This window comes from Corvus cornix, chromosome 9, assembly GCF_000738735.6.
Source record: "Corvus cornix cornix isolate S_Up_H32 chromosome 9, ASM73873v5, whole genome shotgun sequence".
In the NCBI taxonomy this organism is placed as follows: domain Eukaryota; kingdom Metazoa; phylum Chordata; class Aves; order Passeriformes; family Corvidae; genus Corvus; species Corvus cornix.
Window position 1 is genome coordinate 8,250,225 of NC_046339.1, and position 21,484 is coordinate 8,271,708.

The window sequence follows — 21,484 nt, forward strand, 5'->3', positions numbered from 1 at the left end:
AGACAAAGAGAAATCTGAGAAGGCTGCTATAAAGTATTTAGTCATACTAGGACACACCACAGGAGAAAGGAGAGATCAAATGAAAAACTCCTTAGGCTTTGAAGCTTCCCAAAAAAAAACCTGTATTGCAAAACAACACATCCTTCTGTAGGATCATCAGCTGCTCAGGTTTTACCCTTGCTCTGCTTTTGCTGGGTGACCTTGACAACAGTATTCCTATCTCTATTTTCTCTCTTGTGTGTGAAAAGAAAACAATTCCTTGCCTCACAAAGATGTTGTCAGATTTATGGCTGTAAAGTGACAAACAGACCCTAATTGTCATGATATGCAATAGTTAAACTTCTATGAAGTCAATGATGAGGTCAGGAATGATTCAGATCAATCACAGTCATGTGAAAGAATGGGAGATACACAAAGGGTTTGTGTTTGATATTTATAGTCAGTGAGAAATCTATGATTCTGTGATTCAATGAAACCACACAAGGCACAGCATTGTCGTGGCTTTTCAACCGAATCTGAATGCCATTTTTAAATCCAGTTTTTCTCTTTACAAAAGTTTGGCGGAAGTGTATTCAAGGAAGGCGCACTTATAGCACTTACTTTGGTTTATTTTTTAAAGACTTCTGTCTTAGTCCTACTGCCCACAGAGATTGCCTTACTGTTGATGTTCTTCAATGAATCAGTCATTTCCGTCAGGCTGGTGTAAGAAAGTCACCAAGGTTTATGGGGAAGGTAGAAGAGAAGGAGAAACCCTAAATCACACTTTCTTACTCCTCTGAAGATTCCCAACAGGAAATGAGAGAAGCAAGTTTCACTGTGACCTACAAACTAACTAACAGCAATAAGATGTTATTTGGCACCTCGGAGACTTAGAGGAGCAGTTAGCTAAACTTTTATGGCGTCCCCTAAGAAATTTTTAAGATATAAGTACCTTTGAACATCTGGCACATCACTTTTAGCACTCTGAGTGTCAGCGCAAGACCTAGTTTTCCCACGTAGCACACCGCGGTCTCACCCTCACCACCTCCTCGGGAGCAGGGCAGGCAGCGCCGCGGGGAGGCAGGGTGTTCGCAAACAGCGGGACACCCAAGCCGAAGAGGGAGCCCGGGCCGGGCGCGGGGAGCGCGGCGCAGGGGGCGGAGCCGGTGGCTCCCGGGCCGCCGGAGCCCATCTGCTGCCGGGGAGCGCCGTGGCCCGGCCTGTCCCTGCTGCCCGAGGAAGCAAGCGGAGGAGAAAGCAGCTCTCCGGCCAGTTCGGTAGGTGAGGTGCGCAAATCTCTGCTGGGTGTCGTCCCGTCGCCGCTCGCGCTTTCCTAGCTAAGAGCAGCCGGGTTGATCGCTCCTCTAATGGCTAAAGCGAGTCGCCGGGTAATTAAAATTAGCGAAAATATTCGGATTTTCTAAATGCTTTCCCCCCCCCTCTTCTCTGCCTGGCTTCAGGGATTGTAAGAGCTGGTCTGTTCAGGGGAGGAGAGCGTCTCACTTCTCCGCGTTTCAGGAATTGCGGTTCCCTGCTATGGACAAACGAGTTTTCCAACTGCTTTGTTTCCAAGGTTTCGGTGCAGACCGCATCCATTAACGCCGTACGCGCCTGCCCCTCTCCCGTCCTAAAGAAGCATTTTGGGATTTCAAATCCCTCGGATAAACGAGACCCAAACTTCAGTGTAGTTTTGATGCCTGTTCTGCGAAGCCTTTTAGCAGATTCCTCCCAACCTCTGATTGTTTGGCAGTCGATTATGTTTAAGAAAAAACAAAAAAGGGGGGCAGAAAATGATCAGGCTTTTTGTGGCACTTTCAGGGTCTTTCTCATGCCCTGAGCCTTGGAGGGAAAACTCCCGGCCACTCGAGCATTGCGGTGAAAAAACCCATTCAAAGGCGCGCCGTTTCCTCCCGCCTCTTGCTCCAGCAGCCCCTCCCGGCTTCCTATTTCTCCAAACTACTTTTTTTCTACAGGAAAAGTGTGGGATTTTTTTCTTCCTCCACTTTTCCCACACAAGAAACTCGCAGATCCGGCTGGGAGTTTCTCCGCGCAGCCCTGCGTTGCAACACGGGGACGCGCCCCCGAGAGCGCCGGGGCTGCCGCCCGCCCCGGCCTCGGTAGCGCCTGAGGAGCGCGGCCGCGAGCGGCGCTGCCCGGGAACGTGGGCACGGAGGCTGCCGCCGCCCCGAGCAGCTTTTGGGCACCCCGTAGGAAAAATCGGCAGGAGAAAACGCATTAGGCAAAAGGAGGAGAGTGAATGCTTTCAAAAAGGGCGTTTGCGTTAAGCAAAGCTAAAAAAAGAGTATCTTTTTTTGTCTGTGCTCTTGGCCAGGCTGCGGAGCTCCCAAGGGGGATGCTGGCGGTGGGGGGTGTGCGGGGACTGGCCCGCCGGCTCTCGCCTTTGTTCCCCCGAAGGGGCGCCCGCAGCCGCATGGCTGGAAGCTGTTCCCTGCCTGCCGCCCCTCCCAGGCCACTCCCGGGCTCCGCGGATGCCCCGGAGGATGGGGACGGGGGAAGGCGCGGAGCGGGGAGGATCACCATCGGTTTGCGCAAGTCTGGGGGTCGCGGGGCTGCCGGGAGGCGGCAACAGCCATCGGGGGAAAGCCCGTGGGGTCGGCGGGGTGTCCTCCAGCCCGCGATTTTCCCGGTATGTTCGATTCTCCTGGGTTTCAAAGGTTTCGGGAGAGCTGGGGATGCCCTTGTTGCGCGCCGGGAGGGGGGCGCGGGGTAGAGCCACGGGTTCGGCCGGGCTGGGGGCGGCGGGGCCCCAGGAAGGGGAGAACCGCACTGGCTCAGCGGGGAGCACAGAAAACACCTGAGCTGTTTTGGGAAAAGTTGCTTCGTTAACTGCTTCTGCGCAAGATCTTGGGAGTATCCCGAGATGGGAGGCTGCCATTACACCGGTGTAAGCAACTACACTGAGTGCAAGACAATGATGAGAACGCCTGTAACTATCTTGGCTCGGCAAGGCAGTGGAGAACTCGGTACGTGCTGCAGCATCCTCATCTCGGGACTGCCCAGGCTCATGCGTGGGGATCTCTTAGCAGCAGTGTTGAAACTGCCAGTGCAGCTGTTGAAATCTGGTTTGTATGATGCTGTCTTGTTCTCACTTCTCCCTGCTTCTTGCATTTCTCCTAGCAGCTGGAAAGGGAAAAGGATGGGGCTAGAAAAGGAACGAATTATTTTTTTAAATGGAAAAATATCTGCAATCTAAGGGTTTTTCTCTTTTCTTGTTGAATAGGGCAGGAGACAGTAAGTCACTGTTGGTAACAGTCATGGAATATTCTAGCAGTATTCCAGAAGGCTGGACTGTCACACAGAGCTGGGTGTTTCTCTGACATTATGGAAGTTACTGGTTGTTTTGCACAGAACTATTTTCATAGAAGTCCACCATCTATTATACACAGAAATGTAGTATCACAGTAAAAATGTGGGCTTTTTTGCAGGTGAAGGTTTTGAGGTTTGTTAGTTTGTTTTTCTGCTAAGAAATATAATAGTATCTGCTTACTGGTTGTCTTTCACTGAATGAAACAAAACTGTATCACTTTCTGCTTTCTCTGAGATCCCAAATTATTGAGAAACAAACTGGTTGCTCCTGCTGCCCAAAGCAGTAAGTTGGGACAGTCTCTCTGACATCTGGCCAAACTGGAGTAGTGAGTACTGATGCTGGGAATGGTAATTCACCTACAGATTAGGGAGAAGCATGTGGAAAACCCTGCAAGTCATCGCTTATCATTGGAAATGCCAGTGGCTTATGTGTTTGGTGTCACTCTGCACCTACAGTGTTACAGCATCCAGGATGTCCTGAGCATTGCCTCTGCCGTGGTTATCCCTCTGTACCTGAGCAACTGTCTAGGTAATCCTTTAACTTGAAGATGTTGGTTACTGAAAGTACAGAAGTGCTGAGGGGGTTTTGTTGTTGGGAAACCTCCCTGTGGCATTGCTGTTACTGCGGTGGATCTGGCTGGGCTTTGGAATTGGCAGAAAGAGGTGGAGGGAACCAGAACATGATGGATTAGCATTGCACTACCGGCTCTTCCTTCCACAGGGCACTTGCAGAGTTTAGTCAGATACCTTCCTTAGCTTCCTAGGATGTGCACCTCTCAAGTGAGGCTATCTAATTATGCAACAGACCTCAGTAATAACTAATCTTTAAATTCCTGTGGAAAGCAGCATGGCCCACCTCTGTCAGGTTGGGCCCAAGTGAAAGCAGGATTTTTCACTGATAAAGGAGACGTATTATTTGGATTCTTTGCAACATTTGGGGGATTGTGGTCCAGATCCTGAACTGAGACCTGTGCATTCCTGAGTCTTCAAAAACTGAAATAATAGTCATGGATACTAGAGAGGGTCCCTTCTTTCAAAAGTTTGCCAGGTAGGACCTTTGCCCCCGGCAGCAACAGGGAGAATGCTGTGGAAGGATTTTTGCCAGATGACACTTGACTTAAATTTTATAGTCAATGGGGAAACCACCACAATGCATGGAAGTAGGATGATGACACGCCTTGATTTTGGAATTGCAACTTTTTAGAATGAACCTGTACCAGTCATGAAGTTTACTGGTTGCTTGGTTGGCTGCATAGTCTGATCTTCAACTCAGAATTACTGCTTGGAGATGCTGTGGCTGCCACATGCCCAAATAACTCATAAAATCTAACAGATCCCAAGGCTGCTTAAACAACCTGCAAACAGATGACCTCGGAAGAAGAGAATGTTGTTGTAAGCAAAAGCCACTGAGTTGGCAGGACTGCTGAAGAGGGACACACAGGTACACCCTGCAAAGACCACAGGCTGTAAGTGTTCCTGTCTTGGCTTTCTGCAAGGCAGTTTCATGAGGTCGAGGTTGACTGTCTGGTACTAACTCCAGATTTCTGAATGTAGTTTAAGACTTGAATAAAAAATTGACACCCAGAACTCCCAGGAATGCTGCCATGCTCTGAAGGTACACTGCCACCTTTCAGGTGAGGTAGGAACTTGGGAATAAAGAACTTCTTTTGTCAGCACAGAGCATATTGTTGGAGGTGCTTTGGGACATGGCTCTAAAGGAAGAGATTTAATTGGTCCTTTGCAGTTAGAGCTAAGGAAAGTTTCTTCAAATTGAACATGCTGTTGGCCCGCTAAGACTGCTCACATTTCTTCTCCTATCGTATCCTGCATCATTCGTTTCTTCCAGTCTCACTTCCACTAAGACCTGAGGAGGCTTGTCAGACAAAACTGGCCTTTTGTCTTAGGGCAGAAAACTTAGTTTTTCTTGTTCTTTAAACTGCTACTCATCAGTAGCAATTTACATACAGTGCTGCAGCCCTGTGCCCTCAGCCCCTGATTAGTTGTGGTTTTGTACGGAATATGAAACAGGCAGAGGAAGGATGAAGTTTCTGCTACTTGACTTGGTTAACCAAAGGATGCTTAGTCTTTAACTTTGCACTGTGCACCAGACTGTGCAACCCATGTGTTTTATTGTTAAAACCACACAAAGTCTTTCACAACTCTTCCTTGTAACTTTCCTGACTTTCCAATAACATATTTATTCACTACATTTTTAGTAGGAAGCATTCTAGTGGGTAATAAGGGTGGCAAAGGTACTATACTTATGACTAATTGTTTTCTGAGGTTCTGGCTGCTTTGTCAGCAAGACCTGAGTAAAGTCCTGTGGTAATTACAAATACAGGCTTTTTAGTGCATTGTTCTCGAAGTTCAACTTTCTAGAACGATCAGGCTTCTTTAGCGGCGTCTTTGTTTTCCCTTCTTAAGTAATGCCTTAAATCATCCCTGCCTTGTAAGCTTCTGCTCCCATCTTTGCAGCTTTCTTCTACAGTCCACAGACTGGTGTTTTGTAGTTCTGTCTCTCACTGAATTGCATTTATAGTTTATACTTAACGTCGTTTCACTAAACTATCCTCACAGCTGTTCCTAATCTGGTGCTGTGTGTATGTGTAGTGCTGTAGGTAGTTAGTTACTTTCTTGGCCATATATTAATCTTGCAAATAAGTGTGTGTGTATATATACACACACACATATATATGCAACAGACATGTATTTTTATATATGTAAAAATATTATTTTACTGGTTCTTGATGTTATTGACTAGTGTGACCTACTATCCCTTTCTCCTAAGCTGAGACAAGTATTTCTGGTTAAATGCAAATACACAGGTTCCTTCATTTAATTTACAAAGACTGTAGTCTTGGACAAATCCCACTCCTTATTAAACACGTTGGAAGTGTTTTGCAGCTCCTTTGTTTGACTTTTCTTATCTGATTTGCATCTTGAAGCTAGGCCTGAGGAACTCTTTGCTTAGTCCTCTGTTTTGTGGCTTGTTGTGGCTGCTTGTTAGCAGCTCTCAGGGAGGGCGCTTGAGCCGTGGTGAGCTGGAATTGCAGGATGCTGTTCCTCAGTGGCTGCAGCTCTTGTGTTTCTCATAAGTACATGAGGTGGGGGAGGAGAGGTGCTTTGCTTTGCTTTTTTGCCATGAGCCTCTGCTCTTCCAGCTCCCCATATTTAATAACAACAAAAATCAGGCATGTGTCTCCTGTTCAATCCCTGCCCTTGTTGCATTGCAGAAGAGGCTGTATAAAAGCCAAAATTCTCCTTAGTTCCCACAGAAGTAGGAGAGGATTAATGGAATTCATCCCACCCCGTTCGCAGACAGGCTTAAACAAAGCCTTGCATCGCTATTATCCCAGCCAATCTGCAGCTCCTTTGTATATGCTGAAGTGGTTCTCCATCCACATTATCCTAAAATCTGAGATGCTTACGTCTTTATGGCTGGCTTGAGGCAACCATGGAGACCCCCAATATGCATGTAGAAGCCTTCAGTACTGAATCTGTTTTTAAATTTTCAGAGAACTATCAGCTTGTGACGTGAAACACTTGACTGTCTTGAAAACTTTAAAATGTGTAAACTACATTAGAACCTTGAAACTTATGAAATCATATAAAATATTTGAAATTAAACATTTCACTATTGAACTAATGGAAAAGGATAGCTGGATATATGAATCCAGATCTCATAGAATCAGTGCTAAATCAGTGGTGAAACATTATCCTCTCTGGTCCTTTCTGCTGGCCAGCTCGTCCAGTACACTTAGTACAGCGAAACTTTTCTGTCTTCTATAACCCTCTCCCCTAACTGACAGTCACTTCCCAACAAGTGGGATCTTTTGATACGAATAGAGAGTGGAGAATATGAACCTTACAGGTTTGGATAATGCTTGTTTGTTTAGCAGTTTGGTTACTCAAACTATCTCCTGTGCCTCTTAACATAATGTTTCTTCAGTTTCAATGCTACAACTATTCCAGGCTCTTCTTAGGTCTGTGAAGACTGTAAACGCTTTCAGAATTGAAGGCTGGAAGTTAGGAGAAATGGACAGTCTAATGTGTTGCTATTTCTAGATAATTATTTGCCTCAAGTTAGGATGACTCCTTAGCTGAATTTAAGGTGCTGTTTGTGTAACTTTAATTTTAAAGTAGTTAAAAATGTGAGTTCTTTAACTTCTGCTGGTACATCTTGAATGACTGGTACTTCATGCTTTTATAGAAAATGTGTGTGTGTGTGTATATAGCATATATAAACTTCACATTTACACAGCATCTGCATGTGTTGAAACAATTTTATCAAATTACTGCTGAGCTACCCCAAATGGTAATTAATCTCTTAAGAAAATAACTGCAGTACAAATGCTAAACAAGAAGTGAATGGGTGATCAGATAGGCTGCTTGCTTGATTCGGATAGATGCATTTCCTATTAATGAAAGAAGACATCCCACTAGATGGGATTATGCAAGAAGCAGACAGGGTCATTAATAACTTCCCTCTTCCCTCAGCCTTGAGCAGAATACAGCACTTCTCTCTTTCAGCTTAAGAGCTGGTGGCAGCTGTGTACAGCAGTGAACGGGAGGGGGTGAGAATGAACAAGGGTGGACTCTGTTCAGGGCCAAGGAACAGTGGGCAATGACTGTCTGTTCTTAAGTGCATGTAGGTCTGTGGGTGTATGGAAAGATGGAGTGGCTTGGGCTATATTTGCTCTTGGTGGTCTCAAGAGGAGGCCTTTGAAGTGTTGTGGTAATGGCAGCTCCACTACATTCATGGGAGGGGATGAGCCTTTACAGGTAATCTTAAAGAGGTTCTCTTCCTCATTGTCATTAACCAGAAAGCTCATCTTTTATAATTAATTACATATGCATGTGCTTTCTTAGATGTTGACAGAAGTATTGTTTTTCTCCACAGAGCAGCATCCCATAGCTTAAATTACTAGACCTTTGTGTGTAAGTGTGTGCTTTGCTCGAGGTACAGCTTTGTGCCTGGTGGATTCAGTGTAGCGTTGGACCTGGTGCTTGCTGGGTGTGTCTGTGTGGTGGGGAAAGCACGGCCTTGAAACTGCAGACCTGGACACCTCCGTGACAACAGAGCTGAAAACCAGGCTATGTTCCTGACTGTGTCACCTGGGTCATCAAGATGGAAGAGTCTTTAGCAAAAGTGGTGTTGGTTCTCACTTAGGATGGGAACCAGCACTAGTGTTCTGTAACCCAGTTTCCTCCAACCCTTTTGTATGTGGTTTGCAGGGTACAAGCAAACCTGTAGGTTTGTCTCCCTGGGCTCTACTTGTGTGTTTGGGAAAAGAAACTATTGGAGGAAAGAATTTGATGCAGAAAAGGGTGATGCAGGACTTCGGTCATGCTCAGTTGTCTATAGAGCCTGAATGGTGTCTGGATGGTTAAGTCAGCATGAGACTTGGCTGAGGTGAATGAGCCATGCTTAAGAGAGACAGGAAAATTTATGCAGCTGAACTGATCTGGGAAGTCTTGATGGGATGATACTCTGCTATGTGGACTCAAGAGTTCACCTCTGGTCTGTGCTAACTTCAGTGTAGAACAGGGAGAGTTAATCTAATAGAACACTAAGAAAACCCACCAGCTCCCATACCCTGTAAGTTAACCAGTATATCTGACATTTTTAATTCAACATGTTTTCTCATCACTGGTCTATCTGAAAGAGAAAAACACAATCCTTTGGCACAAAAACACCCTGTATCCTAATCTAAAACTGAATTTACAAATTCTCATTTGTCTGTCTTCCAGCCTCAGTGCCCATACGGCACACCCATGTAACATCCAAGCTCTTGCTGCAGTATGGGACATCCATCTGGAGTTTGATGCTGAATTGGGATCACAGGCTACAGTAGTGTCTTAGGAAGAGGGATAGACTGGGAAGCAGATGAGAGAATATTTGCTCTGGAATGAAAATCTTAAAACCTAGAAATGGCCGTGGTACAATGGTGTTAGCCTCCTGTTTAAACAAGCCCTTCACACACTTTCTAACTCACTGCATTTTTTAAAAGTAGTCTTACTGGGCAAAAGAAAGGTTTCTGAAAGTCCCCATAGAAAGGCAGCTTGAACTAGTCTTACAGTTAGTTGTGTCAGTCTGAAATTTGACTTACTCTTTTACTTTGGCAGCTAACATGGAAAAAGTCTGCTTCAGATAGTTGTTCAGCTTGATCTTCAGGTACGGCCTGAAGACTGGAACAGAAATCACCTCAGGTTTGTGGGGAAAATAGTCAGGAAATAACATCTCTAGATCTAGCTGCAAATAAATATTTGAATGGGCTTACTTAAAACAGCAGCAGAAAAAATTATTGATTAGATGGGGCCCTGATGTTGTAGATCTTCAACTGGAACATGCTATGAAACAGGGATATTTAGTATTAATGCCTAACTAGGGAATTTGCAATTTCTTGTCTTCCAGTGTTGAGTTTTGTACTGGACCCTTAACTGCTTGATATTTCACAACTGCTATCTCTAGTATGGGGGAAATAGTTTTCTTCTGTGTTCAGCTCAAAGTGTGCCATGTTTAATGGGATGTCCTTCTTGCAATATTGCCTGCAATACACTTTTGTAAAGAGGTGAATACACTAATGTGGCATAGAAAGTAGTGGCAAGTCCTTTGTAATGCCTCTTGTGGTCCTTGCCCACTTTTGCAGGCAAGCTGTGTTTGTAATGTCCTGGGAGTAAGTGATATTATAATCACTAGAAAACTCGTTACACCACTTGCACAGAAGCTTCCAGATAAGACTCCAAATACAAACAGAAATATCTACTGTAAAATGGAGAGGGAGGTGACTTTCCAGAGGCTATACTAATGAGGTAGCATTAACAGCTGCAGTTAATGTGCTCTGCCCCTTTCCTACCTCCTTTTGCCTTGGCACATGGGAGTAGAAAGGAATGTGTGCCAGTCTCATATGTCTTTAAATGCTTGCACTGTGAAAGAGAACTTACATAAATTTGGGCTGCTGCTCAGTGCATCGTTAGAGCTCATTGCTGCCAAAACAGATGTGGTGGGTTGTACAATAGGTGCCATTACAGCCTTTGTAGCTGTGTCTTAGAGCTCTGACTTGTCTATGTGAGAATTAAGTGCTTAACTCTGCTCAGAATAAGAGGACATGTGGCCTCAATCATGTCACTGCCAGACTGAAACTTCAGAATATTATCCTTACTCTCAGTGCAAAGAGCAGGCTCTTCTCACCCAATCTGCTGCATGCAAAGCAAAAAAATTCATGTTGGTGCTTGTGCATTTTATGCAAAATCCCTTGAACTAAATGACTCATATTTTGGAGACTCATGCTAGAAAATGCCATCCTTCCTTCCAGCTTGTATGGGGAAGAGTCTGCAGTGGACATGGGAGGTTAAAACAACTGAGAATTGCAGTCTAAATGTAGACTGATACTTGAAAGATGTGGTCCTGCTCCTCTCCTGCCATCTCCACAGTGGCTGTTTTGGGCAACTGATCTTGATGAAAGCAATTTAAGAAGGCAAATCTGTCCATTCTGGCAGATGTCTCCATTTAAGCTGGGAAGTTTTCAGTTCATTTTAGGGGAGACTGAAGAAATCACTCTTTCTTCCCACCCAATAGTTACAGTAAGTGAAAAACCTCTGTAGAAACTAAATCTCTATTGACAATTAGCTGCTTCCTGGCAGTGCTAAGCATTTGCAACCTGTTTCTGCTTCCAGCCCTGAAGGAATTGAACTGCTTTACTCAATTGCCATCTAAAGCTTTGCCATCCTTTTAATTTCTCTGCCAACATTGCTCAGCACTTGCAAGTTTTAGCCATCAGTGAGACTCAGCAAGTGGGCACAGCTTCAAATGGCTCATTTTTCTAGGTGTTGTTGTAGTTACTCTGATACAGAACTTCCCTGGAGGAAGTGCTGTGCTTCAATGCCCATTGTTTTTAACAAGGGGATTCCTCTTGACTGAGCAATTTCAGAGTCATTTAAGGAGTTTGTGTTTTACAAAGTGTTGGATGTTCACCTTCATGGAAAATCAGGTGTCTGTTCAACCTGAGAAGTCCTCAACATATGCACAAAGAGCATGTAAAAATGCTGGTGTATCATCCCAGAAATCTATTCCCTGAGTAGGATTTGCAGGCAAACTAAAGAGCTTGCAGGTGAAGCCTGCATAGGAGGTTGCAGAAGATGGGTTATATGTTCTTGAAACAAAAATTACAAAGCTACTGTCAGCCATTGATGCATTATGTTCCTTATTGATGCAACATCTGTGACCTGATTCTAAACTTTTCATAGATCTTTGGAGCACTGAACTATTTCTTTTTGTTAATTCTATTGCCATTGTGACCATATTTTCCTACAGAATATTTGGCTGAATTAGCTTCCATTTCTCAACAGTTTGGACAGAACAAGGTGTAACACTGGAAGTTTTGACATTACTTGAAATTATTTTCTTTGCAGGCTGTTTGTGATTTTTTTTTTCTTCTTGGTGCTAGCAAACTATGTAGGAAGGCAGACTTAGGTAAGTAACTTACTGCATCTTTTTTCCTAAAGTGTCACTATGGCAGGAAGTCTTAGAAGTGCCAGGATGTAACCTACTTAGTATTTCTGTTCTTCTTTTTGTGACTCAGCTCCCATAAAAGAGAAACCTGGAGATTAGTTTCAAAGCAACTACTTAATATATAAGAACTTTTCAAATATTGGGAAGTGAAGAAGGAGGACATAGGCTGGGGAAGAGATGACAGATAACAGGACTTGTGAAGACATGTCAGCAACAGAAAAATCATCAGAGGAACCTGGGTTACATAATCTTGTAGCTAAAGCTGTAACCAGCAAACTCCGTTTAGGCTTTGCTCCCATTAACTTAGACACATACTTTCTTAACCTTCAATTAGTCAATCATAATGAAAAATCTTGATAAACTTGTGTATCAATGGCTTATTTGATGTGTGAACTTGTAAATTTCCTTTGGGCTTTGGGTGTAAACAGTACATAAATCAATACTAGAGATGGAAGACTTCAATTTCATAGGAATTATAACTGTTTAAATTACTTCGAACGTGGTAAAAAAGTTTTAAATTCTGCTTAACAAACAGAACTCTCAAACATATCAAGATGTGTTCTTTGAACCCCATAGCCCCTTTCTAAATAGATTTTGATAGCTTCAAGAAAATCCAACTCACTCTCTTCAGGATTGTCCCATCCTTATACTAGGCTTGACACACCTGTCTGAATTCAAAGCTAGGCAGTGATAATCTTGGCCCATGCAGCTGTAGCTGCAGCATATCTGCCTCTGTCACCTCTGTGGTTGGGCACATTCCTTTAGTGCTGTAGAAGTTGTGTTGCAGCTTAGAGGACGTCTCTTGTCACCCCGTGACATCTGATGTCAGGATGGAACAAGCAGGATGGAGTGCAGCTGAAACAGGAGGGAGCATCTCTACAGTGTGCCTTCTAACCTGGGCATCCACTCCAGTGTCAAACAAGCTGGTATGGAGTAGCTCATGCGGCAGAACTATCCTGACTTTAGAGCAAAAGCCTGTCCTAGGCTTCAAAATTTCTGTAGTACCAGAGCCCGGCAGTAGCCTCAGAACTGAAAAGACCGAAAGCTTTAGAAACAATGTATGTTACATCTGGTTCTACAAAAGGAAACCCTTTAGTCATACTGTGCACTTAGGTTAGGCACAGCTTGACCTCAATTAGCCACTTTCTGATACTTTCTTCAGGGATTCAGCAGGTTGCTTTGGGGGGGCAAGAGGTTGGGAGGAGCTGAATTTGGATTGTTGAGCAACTATATAAATTCCAGAGCTGTTGCAGCTGTGGAAGGTTGGTGTGGTAAGGACAAGAGGGCAGGACTGGGGGCAGAGTGAGTCTGAGGCTGCCCCCAACAGCCAAGGACAAAACATGGACATAGAAAGCAGCAGCTCTTCAGATGACTTCTGTTTGGAACTAGGTAATGTTTGAGGTCTTCAGTCTTTCTGGTAGGTCTTCTGAACTTTAACCAAGAGTTGCTGATGTGAAAGGGCCAGTTGCTACAAGTCAATTGTAAAAAATGGTTCTATTTAAAATAATGTTTCCTGGTATATCCTGCATTGCCTGGCAAAGCCACTTGTGATCTGAACATATCTTCTGTCCTAGGTGGGAAAAATAACTATACATTATGATCTTTGTCCTAAAATACATGTTGTGCAGGGATGTGGTGTATTGAAGCCCAGCCTGTGTATGGTACCGCACGACAAAAGTTGTAGCTGGGAGTTTTGAGATGTTCTTTCTGTCTTAGTTGGTCTCTTGGGTTTAGGTTTTTATCAGGGTGGTGCTGGAAAAAATCTCCATGTAGGATGTCTTTTGTGTGAATGTTGTCTCTTTGTGGTTATTTCTGTGAGGGGCTGTGCCTCTGGTGTTTCATGTCTAGGGTGTTTCTGTGTTTCTTTAGGATGTCTCTTGTCTGTCTCTCCTTAGCTGACTTTCCAAAACTGTTCTACTTCTATCCTGAAATAAACTCCATACTGGCTTTTTTCAAATACTGACTTCTGTGAACAGTTAAAGTAGCTCCCTAAGGATTTGCTTTCCCATAGTGGTCACTCTACAAACTATTGAGTTTGCAAATCCAACTATGCCAGCTCCTCTTTCACCCTAGACTATATTCCAAATGCAAAACACAGAATAGTGAACAGTTGCTACAATGAGTCATGCTTGTGGTAATATTGAAAGGTTACATAACAAACTCCTTTAGGAAAGGCGGGATTGCTACAGGATGGCAAAAGCCTGCAGTACTTGCAACAGAGGGGAATACCACATGCAGTTCTAATCTTAAAGCTGCCAGAAAGGAAGGCTCAGTCTCTCTCCAATCTTAGAGTGAATCTAACAGCTTTCAACCACAAGTAAGAAAATGCACACCAAGAGGAAAAAACACCTTAATTATGGTCAGAAAAATGACTGTCAAGCATGGTTTTGTCTCTGTTCCATGGTGTTTCCTCTTGCTAGGGAGAACACACTGGTGAGTTGGATTATTTTCTTTTCCTGGAATGACGAAATTTAAATGGCAGCAAATAGCTCCTGTGGTGTCTCAACCTGTTTTCCTTTTAAGGGAAGGAGAACATGACTAAGCCCAAAGGCTGAGTCTTGTAAATGGGCTATAAAAAGTTCTGACAATCAGAGAGACTCTACTTGTGCATTTGTACCTTTGGTGCACGTCTCCATACTTTTTTTGGAGAGAGATGGGCGAGTGGGTATAGACCTCCTTACTTTTCATCAGTATTGCTCATCTGTAGTCACATTTTAAAGTTTTACCTGAGAGGTATTTTTCTGAGGAGGATTCTGAACAACTTTTGTCTACTAATGGTTCATCTAGTTCTGCTGGACTAGAACAAGGAAATGACACACCAGACTGTTCCAGCACTTAGCTAGTTAATTTTCTGGCTTGTTTTTCTCCAAGGAAAAGCTTAAGTTCTCTTTACAGCATCCCTGACTTCAGGAAAGGGCGCTAGGGAGCAGAAAACTGAGTCTATGCATGTCTCTTGTCCCCTGCTAGCTTCTCCATATTTAAAGCTGTTTCCATGATGTGTTTTGTGGTTGATTTTTTTGGTGTGTGGGTTTGGTTTGCGTGTTGTTGGTGTTTTTGTTTTTTTCTGGAGGCTGTTATTTTTCCCTAGGGGGAAATAACTGTCATGTAGGTTAGTTCCACTGCTAGCTCTCAGTGACCGTGTCCTTTGTATCTGTGGTGTTGACTTGTCTCCTTTTACCAAATGTTTCCCAAACTTCTTATCCAAGTGTAATCTAAAAAAGTTGTATTTGGGGATGAGTATCCCTTGTTTACCAAGGTAAACTTTGCTTCATGTGGTTAGATTGCCTTGTGCTGCCTGTACTTTCAGTCCTCTGCTTTTAAGTTTATCATGATAGCAGTGAACAACCTGGTATCTTCAGACACACTCCTTCAAAAGAAACTACCAAATATTGGGATTTCTATAACACTCCAGCTTGTCTGCATCCCTGTGCTTCATCTGAAACCAGAGTAAGCTTTGCAATAGTGTCCTATTGTAAAGTTGCTGAGTTTATAACTCTGAGGTGCATTGTTTAACTTCATGTTTCCAAAATAAAAAGGGTTTAAACTGATGCTATAAAAAGCGCTGACTTTGATTCACCAAACTGCCCATACAGCTTTTCTGTTATGCATTACAACCTGCAATCCTCAGAAACACCAGGGCATTATTTCCATTTTGAGCAGCTGGTCCCCTTCCTGGAGCACCACAAAATTGCCCCAAGTTTTCTTATCACTGTATACTGTGTTATGTTCTCTCTTGCTATCTAGTTGCAAGACTTCAGATGGCTAAAGCAGTTCCAAAACATTTGTGCTGCACGTAACTTCTGACTTGAAAGCGATAGCTTGTGTTCTCTTGCTTCAGGGTTTGTTTCCGTGCAACAAATGCTTAGTTTGTGGGATGTCATTCCTTATGGTGCTAGTCCTACATTTCTTGCTTGACAGCTATTTTCGGCTTTTTATGGGATGAACAAGCAGTTGCTACTTCAGGCTGTTCTTGTTTATTATATAGCAGAGACAACTCCGGCTACAAGGGCAAGAAGGCTGGACTTGGGTGGCCTTTTGTGCTTTGGATTCTTCACTTAAACCCTAGCTGGCGGCAGAGACAGCAGCGCTGAAGTGTGAGCTGTGCGGTGTCGAGAGGTGTACGTGTGGCAGGGTACCTAACGAGGGAGCCGGTCCGTGTCTCGGTCCGTGTCTCGGTCCGTGTGTGTGTCCCCTGTGCCGTTTAACCGCGCACCCCGGCGAAAGCTGCCGGGCTGGGGGGTGCGGTAGCGGCCGGCGCGGGGGCTCGCGGCCCCTCTGGCGCCGCAGCCGTTGGGCCCAACGGCCGCTCCCCTCAGGCCGCTCCCCTCAGGCCGCTCCCCTCAGGCCGGCGGCGTCGGGCACAGCAGCGGGGCCGTGCCGGGGCTTCGCGGCGGGGACGGTGCGGGACGAGGCCACCGCGGCGCCCTCAGGGCTCGGGGGGAAGGACCAGTGTGCGCAAGGGGGTGGCGGGGCGGGGACACAGAGCGCTGCCGGGCGGGGACACGGAGCGCTGCCGGGCACTCGCCTGGCACTCGCTGCCCCCAGAGCAGTCGCAGGGCTCCGCCTGGCTCTGGGTCTTTAGCAGAGTGCCGTTCCAAAAGGCATTTTGTAAACTCGGCCATTTGTAGGGTGCGGCGCTCTCCGAGCTTAGAAGAACTTTAAAATATTGTAATCTGCCGGCTAATGGCAGTGGGGGTCTAAGACAGAGGTTTCTGTGTCCGTCTCCTCTTTCACTGGCCTCCACAAGCTTGCTCCAGGCCATTGACCGGCTCTGACTTGCTGCCAGTCGGTTCTTTTTGTATTTTGGGGAGTGAGAGGGATGTGTATGTGGGTGGTGATGGGCAGTGACTGAGTATTCAGCTCATTTCCATGACCAAACCTAAAATTAAGTGTGTTAATAACAGCTCACTTAAACTTTTCTCCTCTCCCCCCTTCAGAATTGGCAGGTGTTCATCTTCATGAAGGAAAGAAACACAAGAAGGTCCGATTAGAACTGTAGTGTTTGCTTCAAAATGCCCCAAAGGGAAAACACTCATCTGCAAGTCTCATCTTTCAAAACTGCCTGTGTTCTTTCAATCAAAGAAAAACGTTTTTTGAGAAAGATGACTTGTGAAGTCTGTGAACAAAGCTGTCTTCACAAGGATACTGAATGAAAGACATCATGCCTTACAAGGGACACTTATCTTGAAGGGTGACACTGTGCTCTTACACTAAAACACAAGCACTGTAAAAACTCAGATCCTGAACAAGAATAAGGACTATAAAAACTGCATCAGAATGTTTGTTAGTCCCAGAAGAGTTAGAAAATGCCATTTTTTGCAGATATGTGCCACTTGCTTCATACTGTGTCTCATGATTTTTTGGGTACCATTTGATAATCACATTGTGAGCCATATGAAGTCCTATTCCTACAGATACCTCATAAATAGCTACCATTTTGTGAATGACAGCCTGTCTATCAGCAGGGATAATCTGAACAGAGTATCAAGCTACCAGTACTTGATCAACCACAGAGAGAAATGTCAGCAGCAGGATGTCCTTCTCCTACTGTTTGTGAAGACTTCTCCTGAAAACCGTCATCGGAGGGATGCAATTAGACAAACCTGGGGTAATGAGAAGTATGTTCATTCTCAGCTTAATGCCAATATTAAAACTCTTTTTGCTTTAGGACGACCAACAGACCATCTGCAGAAAACACAGCGGCAAAGAGAACTTGAGCTCGAAGACCAGAAATACCATGATTTGATTCAGCAAGACTTCTTGGATACTTTTCACAATCTTACTCTTAAATTGCTTTTGCAGTTTAGCTGGGTGAATGCCTACTGTCCTCATGCCAGGTTCATTATGTCTGCAGATGATGATATATTTATCCATATGCCAAATCTCGTTGCTTATCTCCAAAGTCTCACACAAATGGGTGCTCAAGATCTCTGGATTGGTCGCGTCCATCGTGGATCCCCTCCCGTAAGAGACAAGAGTAGCAAATACTATGTTCCATATGAAATGTACCAGTGGCCCTCTTACCCTGACTATACAGCAGGAGCTGCATATGTAGTATCAAATGATGTAGCAGCTAAAGTCTATGAGGCTTCATTGACTCTGAATACAAGTCTTTATATAGATGATGTTTTCATGGGTCTCTGTGCCAATAAAATGGGAATTGTACCACAATATCATGTATTTTTTTCTGGGGAAGGAAAGGCTCCATATCATCCCTGCATTTATAACAAGATGATGACGTCTCATGGACATGTAGATGATCTTCGCCAGCTCTGGAAGCAGGCTACAGATCCCAAAGTTAAAAAGATTTCTTCAGGGATTTGGGGTAGAATGTACTGCAGACTAGTCAATATTGTGCTTCTCTGTAAACTGTACTATGTGGACACATATCCTTGTTCAGCTGCGTTTTCTTAATACTTGAATATCTGCAGTGAAGATCCACTGAGCCAAGACAGAGCAACAACGTTTTAGGTATTTATCCAAAATATATGTAAACATGGAAAAAGGTAAAATTTACACATGAATACTTGGGGTGGGCAGAGGGAGAGGAAGAAGATGGTCCCAGATCCTGTTCAGAGACTTACTGGAATAGCTCTCCTGTTGTACTTCAACTTTTTACCTTGTAGCCTGGTTTTTTTACACTCTTCAAGGGATGCAAGTCTGGATTATAAGTGAACTATAATGGACTTGACTTCTAGACTTTGAAATGCTTGTTGAAAATGTCTGTTTCTTTGAACTTGTCAGTCCTGATGGTTTTTTTAAAAGCTAGGTGAACTAAGACTTGGCAAAAAAAAAAAATCTGTTATATCAAAATGGAGTAGACCTTTCAAAACATGAGGAAAGTGGAACTTCTGGCTTGATGAATGAGACTATCACAGTAGTTTAAGGCAGTGTAAACTCTCTACAAATATTCACCATTTCTCAATACTTCATACAAAGTCTGTCTGGACCTGCACAGTTGACAAACAGTGAGTGCTAGAAGTGAAGACCTGCTACAATTGTTTTCTCAAAGCTCCCTAAATCTTTGAAATAGGGAGTGTTTGAATGCCCTCTGACTTGGTGATTTTAAGTAACAAAGGAACCACCATTAGAATGTGAAGCTATAAAAGTCAAACACTACTCATGTAACTGGTTGGGCTGATATTTCTCTGTCTTCTGAAAACTGAATCAACATTTTTAAAAAGTTCAATTTTTAATAAGCATACAAGTTAAATTAGTTTTCTTTTAATAATGCTTCTGTTTTCCAATATTCTAGAGGTGAAAAGCAAGCAGAAGTGCCCGAGAATGTTACACAGAGCTAGTTTAAGACTTAAAGACTTCAAAAAGCAAAATTTCATGCTTGTCCTAACAGCAAGGGAGGATATTTTCTGTACAAACTTTGACTTTGCATTGAAGGGATAGGGAGATGGTGATTCACAGAAACTCAGTACACAAATCATAGTAACTAAAATATTTCTCATGAAGTCAAAATTGTCTTTAAAATTTCAGGGTTGTTTGTGTCCACAAACCCCTGTACCTTGAATATATCTCAATGTTAATATCACTTGCAAAGGAACAAAATACCTGTGCTTTGTAAACCAAAATAGAGCTAATTGATGTGCAAACAGCAGCCCTTATGAGTTGTCCTGTGGTGCCATGAAGATACTGCAGAGAGCCAGAGCTGTAGGCTGTCTGCAGTCCTTGCACAGCTCAGTAAAGGTGCTTCCACAGACTCTCAGAACAGATATCTTAGTTGCTAATTGCCAAACCTGTGGCAGCTATACAGACTTGCTAATTTGAAGCTGTGAGTAGTAAACTTGCTTTAACTACTGCTACTGCTCTTGGAGCTGTGCTGCAGGTTTTCTGGTTTGAATGCATAATGGCATCTGTCAGTGTAGACAGAATCCAGAGTGAGCTTGCTGACTGTTCTCTAAGCTGTTCAGATGGAGGGTAGCTACTAGAATTAAGTCAAATATGTAACTTTCTACAATTGGTTTTGCAGAAGGAAGATAATAAGATTCCTAACTGTCCCAAATATTGGGCATATAAAGAGCCCACAAATAAATAATTTATCAGTGTCAGAATGACCGAAGAGTGTAACAGCTATATTTCAGAAGGAACAAATGCAGTTCCTTTTCTTGCCTAAACAAATGGATAATAGTACTGGGGATGTAGATCTATATAACCTGTTGCATACAGAGAAAATAAATGCACATATAGAGAAAGTATTATTCTGTATTGAAGGAAAGCTGCTTCATCAGATTTCTGACTTGTTGTGAGCCATTTAAATCAACAAAGCTGCACAGCAAAACTCCACTGATAGAAAAAGCCACCCTGTTCACTGACGGGAAAGAGGGTCTTCATATGCTATGCAGTATGCAACCAAAATGTACTAGTAAGACTATAGTCTTCCAGCATAACTATGCGTTGGGATTTGTTTTCACTCATACAAGCAAAAGTAAAGTAAGGTTTAAGTAGCTTTAACCAGCTAACATCTAAAATGCTGCTTAAATGTAGTTGCCATTATCTGAAAGTCACTTTTGACCATTGAAATTCTTTGTTTTACAGTTGGTTTGAGTGTTGTTTGGATTGTTTCTTAATCTTAAAAGGGCCTTGATGTTTGTAGTATGCATTTTCTTTTGCTGCAGTGAAAAGAAGTTGCTTGTTGAATAAAAAGGAAAGCATGAAGACACTCCTTTCAAAAAATGGAGACATAGAAAACTTCATCTTTTCTGATTGTAAACACAAATTAAGATTTGTACACTTCCATCAGGAATCTTTTTTAACAGTAGTCTCGGTGCTCCAATGCAGGGCTGGTACTTCTACAAATAAAACTGTATCAGCCTGAATGGTCACTCCTCATTAAGAGTTTGACATTGTTGCACAGCATATTTAATGCTATTTTTTTTTTTACCTGTTTGTTTGGTTTGCATCGGTTTCCCTTTGATATTACTAATTTTTATACAAAGTATTCGATATTTATTCTTAAACTTTGCTCTGTACCACAGAAAGACAGTTGTTTTGTAAAATTTGTTTTGAATAAACAGACTTATTTCTTTTAAAAAAACCTAAACAATACAGCAAAGGTAAATATCTCTTGTTGCTTTCTTTGTAACTGACAGGATCAGTTCTGATACTTCTAAGTGTTGTTCTGAGTTCCTTTTTACAAGAGGACTTCACCTGCCCCTCACTTTCCCCCTGTCCCCCATGTGGGCAAAAGGCAAAACTGGCATTCCCAAGAAAAGAGAGAGCTCACAAATTTGTTTACCAAGCTTCTAGGTCTAAAGCTGAATGAAATTGCCAGGTATTAGAAGCTTAACCTGTTGTTAATGTTATAATTTGTATGTTCTCTTCAGGCAGCCATTCCTCTGGAGATGTGTATCTTGTCTACACAAGATTTCAGATCATACTTTGCACCTTTGGAAAAGTAGCTGATGGTTTGGGGACCAGACATGGTATTTTTACAGGGTATAATTAAATTTAGATAATTATGATTTGTATGTCTCTCCAATTTGTCTGACATAATGTATCAAGTTAGGGTTTTTACAAAGGGAGTCAGAATTTGCATCAGGTAACTCCAGTGTATGAGACGGGCATAACTTAAGTATGAATTATCTAAATGATAGTGAAGAAGACAACAAATGAAATGAAGTCAGAATTGTGGCATTTGGCTTCTTGCAGGGTGAG

At 43.3% G+C, this 21,484-nt stretch overlaps 2 protein-coding genes across 18 annotated transcripts in view; one reads left to right on the top strand and one right to left on the bottom strand.

Annotated features, from left to right (window-relative positions):
- MCF2L2 (MCF.2 cell line derived transforming sequence-like 2) overlaps positions 1 to 21,484 on the bottom strand; it is a 159,965-nt gene that overhangs the window by 58,841 nt on the left and 79,640 nt on the right. The window lies entirely within an intron of this gene.
- Positions 1,101 to 21,116, top strand: B3GNT5 (UDP-GlcNAc:betaGal beta-1,3-N-acetylglucosaminyltransferase 5). Of its 8 annotated transcripts, XM_039557265.1 has the most exons (3): positions 2,142 to 2,281; positions 2,842 to 2,963; positions 16,756 to 21,116. In XM_039557265.1, exon 3 carries the CDS (start codon positions 17,096 to 17,098, stop codon positions 18,230 to 18,232), a length of 1,137 nt encoding a protein of 378 aa, XP_039413199.1. In that variant the 5' UTR covers positions 2,142 to 2,281; positions 2,842 to 2,963; positions 16,756 to 17,095; the 3' UTR covers positions 18,233 to 21,116. The 8 variants fall into 8 exon arrangements, with proteins under 8 accessions (XP_039413201.1, XP_039413200.1, XP_039413197.1 ...); XM_039557267.1 differs by lacking the exons at positions 2,142 to 2,281; positions 2,842 to 2,963 and adding an exon at positions 1,101 to 1,265; XM_039557266.1 differs by lacking the exons at positions 2,142 to 2,281; positions 2,842 to 2,963 and adding an exon at positions 1,101 to 1,260.

Coding starts and splice junctions, on each gene's coding strand:
- B3GNT5 (XM_039557267.1), top strand. CDS start 17,096: ATGTTTGTTAGTCCCAGAAGAGTTAGAAAATGCCATTTTTTGCAGATA.